The sequence below is a fragment of the Phaethon aethereus genome, assembly GCF_964289735.1.
Source record: "Phaethon aethereus genome assembly, chromosome: 6".
NCBI classification, from domain to species: domain Eukaryota; kingdom Metazoa; phylum Chordata; class Aves; order Phaethontiformes; family Phaethontidae; genus Phaethon; species Phaethon aethereus.
The window spans coordinates 22761018-22777335 of NC_138580.1; the positions used below are offsets into that span (position 1 = coordinate 22761018).

The 16318-nt window shown below is 36.3% G+C and overlaps 1 protein-coding gene across 1 annotated transcript in view; it reads left to right on the forward strand.

Moving 5' to 3' along the window:
* The window catches only part of MYO3B (myosin IIIB), a gene marked incomplete at its 3' end in the record, with an annotated part of 198739 nt that overhangs the window by 15929 nt on the left and 166492 nt on the right, over window positions 1–16318 (forward strand). The window contains 4 exon segments of the mRNA XM_082001656.1: window positions 7852–8035; window positions 9606–9740; window positions 13117–13221; window positions 13484–13583. Coding sequence (XP_081857782.1) covers window positions 7852–8035; window positions 9606–9740; window positions 13117–13221; window positions 13484–13583 — 524 coding nt within the window.

Genomic DNA, 16318 nt, shown 5'->3' on the forward strand with positions numbered 1-16318 from the left:
GTTTTCTTAAATACACAGTACCTCCCAGAAACCTTGGCAGTGTACTTTTTCCATTAGTAATACATGTTGCTAATTTTGTGAAAACAAAAGAAAAATATATTTCTTGCATGTTAGTGAGAAGTGCAGGTTTGCTTTACTAGCCATCTCTGAGAATTATGCAGCCTTTATATGCCTTGACCATTTTTTTGCTTAACTTCCAAAGTCAACTCTGATCTTAGGATATTTATGTTGAACCTTAGTGAAACAGTCTTTTGAAGTTTTGTGAGAAAATCCTTTCTCACAGAAGACTGCATCTAGGTTTGACAGAGAAGTAGAAATCCCACAAATAAATAAGTTCCTCCAGTTTTCATAAAAATCTGTGTCAGGTTAGAGGAATGAACCATAAGCAGGGTCCCCTCTGAGGGGGATACAGGTTGAAGTTTGTCCTTAATACGTTCTGCTTTGGTTGTTCCATCCATGTGCTAACAATTCCAGCTTAGCTACAGCAGATGATGTCTTTTGGGGGTATCAGAGGAAAGAATGAATCATAATTATTATGATGGTAGGAAATTAAAAAGATGCAGATTTATAAAATTCATTAGTTTCACTGCTCATGAAAAAGTTGCTTTGTGGCTTTCTTAGTTTTGTGAATTGCTGTTTACAAGTCTTTTTACTCTAGCTACATTTCAGCTTTTGTGCATATGCGGGTAGGGAAGTTAAAGCATGTTGTATCTATGAAATCCTATGAAAATGAGTGGGATTGAAAGAAAAGAAACAGAAAGAAATCTTATTACTAAATATAACACCATTGACATCAATGAAGATTAGATAGAAGAATCAAAGCACCAAGAAACTTTCTGAAGTACTGGTGATCATTTTTATTAAAAAAGATGGAGTGGCTTGAGTTCACTCTCATCTTTAAGACCTTCCTGCTCTAGAAAACCCCAGTGATTGCTTGTTCTGTTGATTACGCAGTAGATAAGGCAGTGTTTAATTAAACTTAAAGTGCATGGCCCCATTCTGTGCATGCTAAGCAGATCTCTTTAAGGCTAATACTACACTGTTTGCAAGTCCCATTCAACTAGAAAATGGCTTGAGGTGAAGAAAACTAGTATGACTATTGTAGACAGGATATGACACGAAACCATGGGTCTGCGGTAAGAGAGAAGCAACTTCAGAATGAATTCCTGGGAAGCAGAAGAAACATGATTTTTGAGGGAGATGCAGTTATGAAGGACCCAAGATGCCCATAGTGTTACTTGGACCCCATGGAAGATGGAAGTTTATCAAGAGTGTTGTGCCATTTGCTTGGGAGTAGCAGGATGAGGTGCTAAATAGTTCTGGAGTAAAATAACTTCTTCGTGACCCAGCAACAGTCAGCAGCGGCTCCTGATCTGACACAGACCTTCAAGAAAGACTGAAAATGCATAGCCATTAAGACAAGCATTAGATTTGCAGAGGAGCTGGTCAGGGGCCAAGCTGTACTTTACCTTTGCCTACAGGCATCCTAGATCTGTTTGTTTATGAAACTGCCTGATAGTGAGGATGTATTTGCCCACCCAGAGTAGTCTGTTTCTGCTTCATTTATATGAGCAATACAGAAATGAGCAATCATTATTGGACAAAGGTTAATGCTTTACACATAAACATGGGGTGCAATAAGAATTTACTTCTAAAAATTTGTAATGCAACAAAGTCTGACACAATGAATCTAAATCTGCAGCTGGATTGTCTGGACTAGGCACATACATCTCTCCTACGATGCATTTTCCAGGATATTAATGGAGAGTTTTCTGGTTTAGACTCAATCCAAGAATTTGAATTAAGGTTATGATCTTGCAAATGCTTGTTGTTCAGAACTGGTTTAGGAGTGGTGGTATGAAATTTCGACATTGGACTAAAGTATTCAAAAATCAAGTTGTTTTTTCTGCTTATTCCTAGAGAAGGAGGTGACGTTTAGATTTCTCTGCCTGACGCCAGTAGCTGTTTTGTGGGCAGTTTATTACGGCTGATCCTAGGCATAGGTTTGTATTTCATGCTGTGATGAACTGGAATCATGGAGAGGACAAGAGAGCAAACATTCACAATGCTTTTCTCAGAACTAGTGTCCAAGCACAATCCATTGCCACTGGTTATCACACTATTCTGGCCCCGTGGCTGGTATTACAAGTCTAAAAACTTAGATTATCTAGTCCACCCATATAAAGGAGGCAGAAGGAAAGAAAGTAACAAAGATATTCCTGAATTTAAAGGACTTTATGTAGAGGAAGAGAGTGTATGTCACCACAATTAGTAAAAAGTTTAAAAAGTTTACGTTGGAGTACCTGGAAAGGGAGAACGCTTCCCAGTCACATCCTCTCCATACCCATTTTGAACACCCACAGAATCAGTTTCATGGTTTGTATATTCAACAGAGACTTGTTCTGTGAACTGAATTTAGCAGGAGCATTTTCAGGGATCTACCTTTCATCTATAAATAATAGCAGTTCTATTCCTGGTTGTCCTATTTTTCCCTTATGTTGGCCTAAGGAAACAATGTGATCAGTTAAAGTATGGTTCTTTTTGTTTGTAAGTTGTATAGCATCAATAACAGCTTTTGAACGAACTTTTATCCTTCTCCTTCATCTCCTTCCATCCCTGACCTTTATCCCAGAAAGAAATATGCACATCACATTCTGCACTCTCTATTTCTGAGACCAATTGGTCTCAGTTATAGGATGGTGTGTTGATGGATTCTTTTGTATGCTTCATTTTAAGATATTGGCATCCTCTTTGTTTTAACCTAGCCAGTCAGAAACAGCAGGACAAGACTATAGAGGAAGCTATTCTGACTATTGATTTTCTTGTGCCTTTTGGTGGTTCATTAATTCCTCTAACAATTGCTTCTTAGGTAGCTGTCTGGGTGTGAGCATTACTAGCCAGCAGAATGGGGGCTGTCATGGCTGGGTGAAGCCATAGCTGATAATGTCAACTTTACCTTCTGAGTTCTGCTATCTATGAGTTACTAATTTAGTATGGAAGCAATACTGAGCTCCCTACAAATAGTGAAATAGCTTTGTTTTGAGTATGATATTCTTAGTCTTCCATGATATGTGTAGATGCCAGAAGAGTATAAGCCAGCTGTTTCACAAGAGAGACAAGAAGGGTTAGGTAAATAGGACATTGCAAAAATTAGCTCTGTGTATAAATTGTTCATATGGAAACAGTATGTTTGATTTTGTTTCATGACTATTGGCTGGTATGGCTATTATGTCCCTACCAGCTATATTAGAACTCAAAACTGTCTAGTACTGTATACCATGATTGTTAGAAAACACCAGGCTGGAGTGAGGCTCTCGCTAATTTCAAAACCTCTACAGATGTCCCATTTTACTGTGAGCTAGAAGAGGGTGCATGTTGGAAGGAAATAGGCAAATCACTGTTGTGTAGAAGTTGAGTAAGGCAGTTCTGAAAATAGAACAGTAATTGTAAAGCTATTTCTGGCACTGTTTTTCTTGCCTATGTGTCCCTCTTGTCCCTATAATTTCTGAGAAAGATAGCTGTGATAATAAATTTTGTAAAAAAGAGTTGCTGATTTTATTCCAGAAGTAATTATATCATAAAAAAAAAAAAAAATCTGCACTTAGTTATTCTATATAGGGTTTGGGGTTTTTGTTTTGTTTTCACAACATAGGTAAAGATCACAGTAGAACTTCTAGGACACCACATAATTTTTCAGATGCCTATTTTGAGACTGTTTAGAGCCATGGAATACAATTGGAAGGCAGTAGTTTATGGAAGGAAAAATTATTTGTGCACTACCTGTAACCCATATTTCTTTTAGGTTATCTTTTTTATCAAACAGTACATGTAGTCTGTTTGTCTGTAACAGGGGTACTGTTAAGGGGAGATAATATACAATCATTGGTTCTAATGTTTATCTTACAAAGAAATATTTTCTTTAAATGTAGATAAATGTTATTTGTACATTTGCCTGACTGCTGTCTAAGTTAGTCTGTCGTGCCTGGTCTGACTTAATTAGTTCTGACTGCTAAAGGTTTTCAAAAGAGAAAAATCCCAGTATTACGAAGAAACCCATGAAACTTACTTTATTGATGGAGAATATCTTTTTTCATGGATAAATGAAAGAAACCCTGTCAATGGCTGAAGCCTGTTAATAATTTTTTGTCTTACTCTGTTATTTGTCTTTGGTTGGTCAACTTTTACAAGATTTATTTTAAGTTAGCATATTATCTCTGCTTTAAAAAAAAAATCATGCTATTTGCTCCTATAGCAGTCTGAGAGCAGTCTGACTAGACTCCATCAAGTTATCCTTACTTTTGCTTTGCATTCTGTCTCTTCCTAATGCAAAAGAGGGTTTGTTAGAGTGCTATGGGCTTGTTGATAGCATGTAGTCGTTCTTCAGTGTAAATGTGTGCAGTCCCAAAGAGCTTTGTGTAAGATGTTCTCCATCCAGTAGAATTAATAGCCAAAGTGTTATATTTCAGCATCTGGTGTGGGCTATTTTGCTTTGCCTGCATGGAACAGATTTAACCACTGAGAGGTTTTCTCCAGCTGGTGGCAGAAATAATGAAATACTTGTAATCAGTACATCTCTAATAGGTTCAGGCTGTCTCTGGGGAGGGTGTTGCTAAGTTTTTCACAGCTAGAAGCCACTCTCTGTACACCATTTCAAAGCCCAGGCCTGCTGTGGGGGGGGTGAAAGGAGAAATTTCTTCCTAAAGAGATGTCAACTTCAACATTTTAGTGTTAAGGTCTTCTGAAGATGGGATTGTAAAAGTGGTTGCATTCATACGTAACTTTTCACTATACAAATAAAAAGGTAAATGGCAGCCCTTGTTAAAACAAGGGCATTTTCTTTTCTGAAGCTCAGTAAATCAGGAAATAGAAAAAGAAAAGCACAAATTCGCTATACATCTTCAGCTTTTTCCTTTAATGTTTACATTTTGCGTTAAAAAAAAAAATCCAGATTTCACAATATTGAAGATAATAGCAGATACTATTGTTTTGCTTTTTTGTACTGTAAAACATTCACATCTGTCATAGGAATGGCATAAGGGTTACTATGTTGTATGCAATGGGCACTTTCACTGGTGGCAGATGTAGAACCTCATTTAGATATGTATTGCTTGAGTTCAAGAAGATGCTGTTTTAGTTTAAGCAGAAGAGGTTTATGGTACGTATTTGGCAAATCTGGTTCCTGTGATGCATAAACATGCTACCTGTAAATGCTGCCTTGTTATCACAATGCATAGAAGTGCTCGCTAAGATTTTTCTACAGCCCTCCACCAGGACTCCATCTGTAACAATTTTGCATTAGATTTTCTTTTGTCAACATTGTCTTCTGGTATAAAGAAATGTTAATGCATTTCAAAAATTTGGAAATACCATTTTAATGGTTACTTATTAATCAGAACAAAAGCAGGCAATGACACTGAATTGTTTTGTTTTGCTTTAAGGAAAAACATATTTATCTACAACAGCTGCTTGCAGGGAGGCATCATAATAAATATTACCTCAGTACAAAGAGTGCCATGCATCATTTTCTGGACAGTCTGTGATAGGGTAGTTATAGTGACAGTGAAATAATTGTCTCTTTTTTTTTTTTTTTTTGTAAGGTTGCATCAAAAGTGGTTGCAGCTTGTTCTTTGTTTCTTTGCACATGATCATCTGTAGCATTTCTCCTAAAGCATTAAAATCATACATGTTCAATATGTTTTTTTTTTTTAACCTGAGATGCAACTGTTCTGATTTAATGTTTGTATTCACCACCACCCCTGACCCTGCAAGGAAACCTTGCTCTTAAGATTGGCTTATCAGAAGCTACGTGTCTGTGGCTGCTGTCTTCAGAGCATGTAGTATTGTCTGTTCATGGATTTCAGAGAAGTCTTTCACCTGATCTGCTTTGTTGAGGTGCTAACTGTATGTGTTCAGAATACTGTTCTTTATTTGTGGCATGCTGTATTGGATCCAAGTACTGAGAAAGTGTCCTAATAACTTACATTATTGACCCACAACAGATAAATGACATTGACCCTAGCTTTTTTGTTCTTCCTTTCTTCTTTTTCCTCCTTTTCTTTGCCTTTTTTGGTCAAGAGACCAAAGCAATTTGATACATTATTTGGCACCATCTTTGATCCAAATACAGTTTTAACCAAGGAGGGAAATAGAGGTTTTCTCTAAATGTGCTTGCCATTGCTTAAAAGAAGATTATACTGCTTATAACCTGACTCTGGTCTGACCTTGGTAACAGCCATGTTTTGTGCCTGCTGTATGGTATATTACTTTAAGAACATGTAAACCTTTTGTCTTAAGGTCTAGAGGAATTTAAAAATTTATTCTGTAAAGGAACAAAGCATGCAAATGAGTTTATACACATGCTTCCATTTTGAATATTGCTGTACAGATGCTCTGCATGTGAATTTGCACACAGGTTATTTTCTTCTTTATCATGACAGAACGCACAATTATTTCTTTAATTAGATTGAAGAGCTGCTGCTTCATTCCATATTAACTTATCAGTTTCCCCAGCCAGGCTTACGTTTCTTTCTGACTAAATTTCTCATGTCAGATAGTTGTCACTGATGCTGGAAATGGTGAAGAGGTAAATAAGACAGCAGTTTTTTAAAATTATTTCAAGCAGATTTGCAGATATCAGACATGCTTAGAAAGAAATGACTCAAACCTTAAAATACAGGCATATATTTGAAGTGTTAGTTGATCCATCTCCAGAAACAGAGAGCTTTTGCAGTCAGCTGTGGTGTTGTCTTCAATTGCTTTTGCAAGATCACTTTCTTATTTTTCTCCTTCTGTTTGTTAAAGGATCTCAGACTTTACATCTCTTAGTTAAGTGTACAGATAGCTGAAGTGGTCTACCTACTGACAGCCACCAAATGGGAAAATAATATTCTTTCTTAGAGAAATCATAGACCGGTCAGCTTCCCTAATGATGAGTTATATTAGAAGCCCAAGTTAATCTCATCTTAAACTTCATCTTTCCTTTCTCTAATTCCAGTTCAGGAGCAAAATCTAGGTTCTCAGTACTTGAAATGAAATCCTAAAATGGTGGTGTCATTTTCCTAATCACTAGAACTTGCCATCTGTGTAATTCCAAAGGTAGGAAGGAGCCCTTTGCCTAGGCTGTGGTGATCCATACATCAGTCAGGAGTGTTTGGGGAAACTGTTTCCCTGACGAGGAGATCTGCCATCAGCCAGGGTAACTGACCATAACACACTCTCACTGAAATACAGAGATAGAGACAAGTGCAATTGTTGAGAAGCATCTCCAGTGATGAATGTCACCCCAGTGGTGTACCTGTTGCCTATTATCAAGTTGGTTTTATGATACCAGCCAGACCAGTCTTAACTTTTATTAAACTAGTTATACATAGCCCTGTAGATATATCAGATATGATGATGCGTTATACCTACTGAATGCCTGTCTGGCAATTATCCAGGGAGCATTAGACAAAAATATGTTGAAAGCATGATGTGGCTTTTTAATGCACAATAGAGCCTCATTTTATGAGGTGTGTTAATTGTGTAAAATGTCTGTTAAAAGAGTGTGCAGTGAAGGGAGGGATCAGATTTTGTCAGAACTTGTTAAAATGTGTTCAGAATGATGTAGTGTATGGGGCGATGTTTGAAGCAAATAATACATACAGCAAAGTAAGTAAAGAGAAGCTGTCGGTAGAGTTTTCTTTCCATTCCTTCATTTAGTGATCTTATCTTTCTGTCTGGTTTTCACTTGTGATTCTATCTGTATTTTTTCTCACATTAGGACAATATTTGATTTCTTTACTATAAGACACCACCTTTAGTACAGAGTTACTTAGTGCTTCCCGCTGTATGTTTGTCTGCTTTGTTTTCCAGGAAGCCATTGTATGGTTTGTTTCAATACAATTCCAGTATGATTGGACTAGAATCATTAGCTGATCCCTCAGATACCTGGGAAATTATAGAGACTATTGGGAAAGGCACTTACGGTAAAGTCTATAAGGTTGCCAATAAGAAAGATGGGAGCCTGGCAGCAGTAAAGATTCTGGATCCTATCAGTGTAAGTAAAAAATATTAAACTGTAACTTCATTCTTAATTTAAAAGAATTTTCAGAGTTGAAATGTAAATCAAATGTCTAAGATATTGAAAGCATCCTGAAGGGAACAATTTTGCAGAATGCATTGACAGAAGGAGTTTGGTACCATCACCTGAAAGCTGCAACTTACAGTTTCATCATCTTGTAGGTTGTTTGAAGACAGCATGTGCCTAGTTTCTTTTTTATGTCTGTGTAATTCTTCTGGTACAAATTTAGATATTTGTGCTTGAAGCATGCAAATGATAAGAAGGCACAGAGGCATTCCTCTTAGGCATCTGCTATAGCAGGGAAAATACAAGATGCTGTTAATAGTAATGTTCTTATTTTATTCTGTGGACTCCCTAAAAATGTTACTTTTCCTATCACAGAAGTACTGTGAACTTTAGGATATTTTATAGTTACCTTTTATATATAGTTATCTTTTCCATAGTTATGGTTATCTCTTATATAGTTATCTTTTCTATCTTCTATAGTTATCTAAGTGGATAATACTGCGAGGCAATAGTTAAGATAAAAAGGGAAGAAGAGCACAGCCCAAATTCTCAGAGGTAGTTCTGTGCCAGCTCTAGTTTTAGTGGATATTAAATGCCTCGCTTCCCTGGAGAGCCAAGGCCCTAGTTTTCAATGGAAGATTTAATTGGCAGATGCTCAGGTTGGATCAAGCTGGAGTTTGATTACTGACAGCTGGGCTAAAATATTTACTAAAAAAAGTTATATTTGTCATCTACCACTATCTTGGTTTTCTCTTGTAGAAATCTGAAGAAGGTAATAAATAAGATGATAGCGTTTTTAGCAAAATGGAAAAAAAGGAAAATGCATGTAAGAGCTTAAATTTTCTAATGGTCACATTCTGTGCAGAAACAAGGAAAGAATCAGTGCTTAAGTACTGTTCTGAGTTATGGCTTGTGTCCTAATATTAAACCATATTTTGTAATCGTCACAGAATCCTTTCATTAACAAATATTTAGTAACATTTGCTTATTTCATGGATTTTGTTTTGTCTCCCTGTAGTCATTTCTGGTGTACCTCTTTTCCTCATAAGGATGTCTTTGTTTTCACTGATGTCTCCTTTGAGGTTTTGTGAAATTGTTCTGTGTTTGGTCACATCTGATGACCATAGAAAAAAGAATGAATCAAAGGTTCATGTATTTACATTTAGATTACATATTAAAAAATATGCATGTTTAAAAATGGGATAGAAAATAATACATGTATAAATTTGTTACTTAGACAACTGAGCAAAGTTAAGTGTAATTTTTACTTTTCTGGTTGAGTATGTTATGCACTGAAAGAATCCTTGAAGAACAACTGCTTTACACAGACTTCACATTTTGTATGCAAAAAAAGCAAAAGTGGCACGATTTGGTGTGGATTAAATTTACAGTGTTATGTGAGTACTTTCACTTGCATTAAAGTAGAACCCTTTAAAAGTACAAACTAATTAAAAATGGTTCTTTTTATCCATGAGAGTTTGTTCTTGCTTTGTACGGACTTACTGTGTTTATGTTCTGTGTGTTTGTGTTTTTTATTTAGGATGTAGATGAAGAAATTGAAGCAGAATATAATATTTTGCAGTTTCTTCCCAATCATCCTAATGTTGTTAGATTTTATGGGATGTTTTACAAAGCAGATCAATATGTGGGAGGACAGCTCTGGCTAGTACTAGAGGTAAAAAAATTTTGATAACATTACATCTTAACTAGCAAATGTTATTGGGTTTCTATGCTTTTTTTATTGCTAGAAGAGTCACAGGCTTTCATGATTCTCTGATTGGGGCCATTAATCAAAGGACTAGTGATGATGTGTGGTAGCCTACTGTTGAAAATCACATCCAAACTTAAAGTTTGTTTGATAGGGAGTGTCCTTGCATTTTATTTCTGTTCAAGCTGCTACATTCTGCCTCCAAAACAAGCAAATCCTTTTGATAAGAATGGTTTGCCTAAAAACAGCTTGATTTTTTTCATGTCGGATGAAACATCAGATAAGCCATTTCTCTAAACTTTTGGAGAGCTCAAGCACTTGAGAGGAATGCAAAAGATGATTTAGTAGTAACATGGAGGACAGTTAACAAACATGCAAAAGTGAACAGAAAAAACGTTATGGGAAAGTCTGTTTTATGGTAATTTAAAACTAGAGTCTGGTTGTTGAAAACATAGCAACGGAAATTCCTTCTATTAACGCTTCTTCTGTGGTGGCAATCAGTATTCTTGCAATGAAAATGTATTTTGGTGGTCTTGTTGCCACTTGAGTGACTGACAAAGATTGTTGTAAGATGAAGATTTCTTCTAGATGTTTTATAGGCTTAATTGATACAGGGCTGTGCACAGACTGATGAGCAGTAACAGACTGTTCAAATGTTCTCTCTAACTAGACCAGTAATGTTAGCATTCACTTTTTAATTACTGATCACTTTAGAAGTTCCACTCCCTTTTCTTCAATGGTGACTGGAATCAGAATAGAGAATCTTTATTTCCACCTTAAGTTGAGGAATCCCAACAATACATCTAACTTCTATGTACTGCAGAATTATGTAGCTTGAATGAAAAACCTTTGGATGTGTTTCCTCTTAAACGTCAGTAACTATTAAAGAAGGAGCTTTGGTATTTTTGTTTTGGTGTAGTTTTTTACTGTATGCTGCTGGCTTTGTGTTGAGTTTGGGCTTGGTTTCCCATGTGTTTTCTTTTTTAATACAAGTGTAGCATATCCAACAGGTGCATCACATGTGCTATTCAATATAAAAAAAATTTGTAAAGCAAAATTGTGACAGTGTATGTAACAAAATTGAATGTAGAATTTAAGAGAGTTAGGTGTTTGTACCTTATCAATTAAGTATGTTCAGTTCAAGTGTGGTTTTGTGCACATTATCCAAAGTTTAAAAAAAAAATTAACATTAAAAAAATAGTGTTTTCCTTATATGGATAAATTTACAAGGCAAGCTATTTCTTGCCTTGGAATTTACATGGAAATTTATGCACAGCAGTTACTTTTTATATTATAGATTAATGACGTTTTTTAGTAAAAGGGAATATACAAAGTACTCAGACTTTGATCCTGAGTCTTTGATGAAATACATTCATTGGATGTGTGACTTCCAAAATTTGTAATAAAATGGTGGATTTTTTTATTTCCTTTAGGCACAATTTTGCCATTTTTCCTCACTGCAAGCAGGACCTTACTTTGATAAATGCCTAGGATGAGGAAGAGCAGCAAAAGTGGACATCTTTGTCCACTTTATATGATGATGCAATTCTCACATAGTTGTAGTGTAGACAACTGTAAAGTAAGCTTCACTACTTTTCTATCTAAATATGCATCAGTCCACTTTTTAAAGTATTACCATTAGGTACAAAGTGATAATGAAGTTTACAAGTTCATTTTGTCCCAGATCTTTGCTGGCTGTCAAGAACAGTGTCACTGACAGCTGTGTTTGTGGGTTATATTTATTTTCAGACTCAGTTATTCATTTAACAAATGCTACCAAACAACTGTCAGTCTGTATCATTTTTCAGTCACAACCAGCTTGGGGGTTTTTTTTGAAGTGAGGGCATATTTTCCTATATTTTATTTGTAGGCTAGAGATAAGCTTAGGACAGCCTGTCTCAACCGAACATTTAGTGCAGTGAAAGCAATAAACAAAAATCTTTGACATTATGTCTTGTCAGCAAATGGTTAAGCATGGAAAGAAAATCATGCACTTTCTCTCACAAAGTGATTAAGTTCTCCTGTAAATACATTTGATGACTGATATTGAGCTGAATGCTCCCACCCAATTGATTAAAAAAAAAATTTTTTTTAAATTCCCTTCTTTAAAAAGTAAAGTCAAATTCCTGCAGAACCTATCAATGTTTTCACTGATGAAATTTTGCTTCAGGAACTTATTTACATAAAGGATGTCTGGTTTATCATGTGATCTGGTCCTTTCCATGAACTAAAACTTTTAGTCATGTGAAATTTTTTGATGCAAGGGGAAGTCAGTAATAAATGAAGGAAAATATCGATGTATCACAGAAATTAGGGATTGAACTGATACGCAATTGGTAAAAGTTCTTCGAGACATGCAAAACTTGGGAGTTTGTAGAACTTCTGTTTTCATACCCTTCTCCTGATTTACACTGCAGTATTTTAAACTTAATACTGATAATGTAAAATGAACTTGTGTTGAAATGCATGTGATTTCTGTATGGCAGAAACATTGGTAAGTGTGCTGGCTACAAAAACAAGTCTAGAGGAGAAAATTCTATGAAAGTAGGGCAATCAATTCTCCCATCATTTTCTTGTCGAACAATTGTGGATATTGAAGTAAGGAAAGAGGGGAATAGCTGCCTAGACAGCTGTGGGAAAGGACAGTAAATTAATGGTCTGGGTGAAAACATTTGCAAAGATTCTAATTTTACTTTTTCTCCTTGTCTTTTTTTGTATGGCAGCCCATTAATGGGAAATGCTTGCAAGAACCTGCTTTTCTCAATCAGAATGTTTCATTTCAGTTGTTGGCAGCACATGCCATCAAATCGGACTATAGAGATATGGCTTCTGCGTACTTTACATTGCCTGCCAGCAGGAGCATTGATGGAGTGAAAGTTTAAAATGACTGTCATTTGTTGCTTCCCAGTTATCAAGAGCATTGATCTTTTCTGTCTGTCCTCTTCTTCGCACAGAAGCAGTTTTTCAAAAAGACAATGCATGTATTATTATTAAAATACTTAAATAATGTAAATTGAACATATAATTCCTCTTTTAACAGCAAAATACAGTCCTGTTCGTAATATTTTGACTTTTAGTTACATTTTGTAAATTACACTTTATAATCTTTGGTTCTCACTTCCCTCCCCCTACTCAGGCTGCTGTGATTTATTATTAACATTGCTAATAAAATATGTTCTAAGGTGGGGTGACAACATAAATAATTGCAAGGTAAAAATCTAGTTGGTCGCAGACTGGTGTAGTACAGCTTTGCATGGTAGGCGTTCACAGACTAAAAAAGTATATTGAGTAACTGAGGACTTGTCTTGCTTTTTTCCCCCCGCTCACCACTCTCGCTTCACAGCTGTGCAATGGAGGTTCTGTGACAGAGCTTGTCAAAGGCCTGCTGAAGTGTGGCCAACAGTTGGATGAAGCTCTAATCTCATACATCTTATATGGTGCTCTCTTGGTAAGGATGTTCATTGGGCTTGTAATGACAGCAGAGGGTGCCATTTACTTCTCTCATACATACATTTTCCATTTATAAAGTATGGTAATGTTGACAATACTATGTGGGCTATTATAGCAGCAGGGGTTGTATCAAGCATGTAATCCAGTGGACAGATGTTTCTATAGAGTATGTGCAGATTGTCTTCATTACATTCCCTAATAACAGGGTAATTGTTTTTAAATAAGGGAGTAAACTTATTTTTGTTACTGCTGGTATATAGGGCCTTCAGCATTTACACAATAACCGGATCATTCATCGTGATGTGAAAGGGAACAACATTCTCCTGACAACAGAAGGTGGAGTCAAGCTCGTTGACTTTGGTAATGACCACTTCCCATTTGTTTTCCTGATACATGCAGTTTAGCCAAAGGCATCTGTTTACATTCCCCTGGGAAGGCATAATATCATAGTGAGAGACTATTTCAGAAGGATACTCTGATTATTTTAAGAAGGAAAAATGGAGAAGGAACCCGATACAGCAAGAATAAAACTTCTAACCCAAAATCAGTAATTAATCAGTAATTTTTAACTTAAAAACTTAAACTTAATAATTTCATAATCAAAAGTAATTCTGGAGGTACCATTTTATTTACAGAGCTCTTTTGCATTTCACAAAGAATGTCAGTTTCAGGGCAGTTGTCCTCCTAATTTAAATTTAGATATTCTGTCTTTTGCATATGAAAAGGAAACATTCTTCTCTCTGAAATGGCTTTTGCTAGCCTTAGGCATATTTTTTTGCCTCTGAGCAGAAGGTAAACGGTCCCTTGGGTCCAAAACCCAACATCCATTTAATTTGTGATTATTGCTGCTAGATTTGAGCATTGCCAGTCAGGAAACATAAGAAACAGGAGAGACAGAGAGATAGGTAGATAGAAGTGGACTTTGCAGTAGAACTTAACTCAGTTCAGCAATTTTTTTTCCCTTAAAACATGCACTTAGAAAAATAAGGGAATGCTCTAGTCTCTCAGATATGTATGCAATGGAATGGACAATTTTATTAAAGGTAACAGAAACAGATTATTAGTTATATGATTTATTAATGAAACCATATAATGTATAAGGTAATAGTCATTGAGAATAGTGTTGTGTGAATAACAGATGTTTGTTTGGCAGTGCATGAAGGTAAAGAGAAACGCTCACAAAATGATACGAGTGTAAAATGGCATGCTAAAAAATTCTGCAAATAGTCATATTAAAAAATACTAAATCTATGTAGTAGAAAGAAAATTTAATACTGATGTTGTCATGGTGGTATAAATTTAACATAAAAATCTATTGAAGATGCTAAAGAAAGTTGGGAAACAATAGACTCTTTGGTATCTTCTAAGGACAGAAATTCATTATGTTGAGTGGCAAAGGCAACAATTAAAATAGTGCTAGGAGAAACATATGGCCTGAAGCAAAACTTGGAGTGAGTCCCTGACCTAGTACAAGGGAGGAAGATCGCTTCTCATCTGGGAAATTTTGGCAGTATGATCTTTGTTTGTAACTGCTCCATTCTGGGAAAAGTTGGCTTTTCTCCCCAAAGCAAAACACTTTTTTGGATGAATCAAAGGCCATAGCTGCAGTGGAAGCTCAGCTGGGAGCTCTGGCTTCCAAAGGCAGATCAGTGTGTTGCAACTCCAAGTCGCACATTGAAGGAAACTGAGAATCCCAACATTTCTGGTGTCCCATGGGTCTCTCTGATTCCACATTTAGGTTTTAGAGGGGAGGCATCTACATTTTAAGTTACAACAGTAACACTAGAAAACTACAAATATGACTACCTCAGAAAAAGATATGACTTAAATCTTGAGTGTTTCCTAACACTTGACGGTTAGGAAGCACCAAGAAATGCCCACGTATCTGTGGGCTTCCTGATTAAAGAAGCATCAGGCACCAAACTTTCATTAAGTTGCCGTTTTTCCTCTCTAGCCCACTGCCATAGTCACAGAAGGGACTCTGGGAACAAATTAGGACTGAGTCACAGGTGATATTGTTTGTAGAACTGTTTGTCTCCTTTGTTGCAGAAAGTGGAAGATATATAATGAAAAATGCAAGGAGTTCAGGAAGAGAAAGGGCTTGCAGTTCAGGCAGTTGAATGGCATCAGATTGGAGACTATTCTTGCTTCTGCCAGTGTTTGTGATGTTGGCAGGTCACTTGCATCAAATTTTTTATAAGTGGCCACTCTGCTCCTCATTTTCCCAATAGCCAGTCTGAAACATCTTGTCCTCCTTTGCAGAAGAGCTAAGTGCTCTTGAACTGCAGCTGAGATCTCTTACAGCTCTACTTGAGGCATGTGGAGTGCCTGAAAACTGAAAGAACTCAGATTAAGTACCCAAAACCAGGGGATGCTTTGGATATTTTTAGGTTAATCCCTGGAACTAATAATCCTCTCCCATTTTGCAGGAATGTTAAGGAGATTTATTGTTTGATGACAGGGGAAGGAAACATGTCCAAAGGAAAAGAAAATAATAATTTTAAATTTAGTATAGGATTGGGTGTACTAAATAAGTAACTAGGACTCAAATTGATGGGGATAAAAAAAAGAATTAAATGACTACCTATTCAGTGAATGCTGTCCATTCTATCCACAGAATGAGACAGAATCTTGAAGAAATAAAAAAAAGTTACTTCATATTCAAGGCTGTACATCTGGATATTAGATCACAGAGAAGGTTACACAGATATTCTTAATTGAGAAAGCAAGTTGTGAAGTCATGCAATAAAGGCAAAAAAAAGGCACCTCAATGTAACATACACTTTTTCCCTCAACTGCTCTTGACAGCATAATATATTAGAATAAATGTTGGTCACACTGTAAGTCGACCCAAAATGTCTGCAACTTATCATTCATTTATGTTCATGCTTGCTCACTCTCTCCCATTGTCTCCATCTCTTAGCTCTTTGGTATTGTGCACTGTTTTAGAGTGTCTGTAGATAGCAGCCTCAAATTAAGCTAGCTTGAAGAGAGATCAGAGTTAAATGCCCAGAGGCTTGCTGTAGGCCCTAGCCATTAACTGTTTCACAGTGGCACTCAGGAAATCACTGAAGGCTTGCAATCAAAGTGAAAAA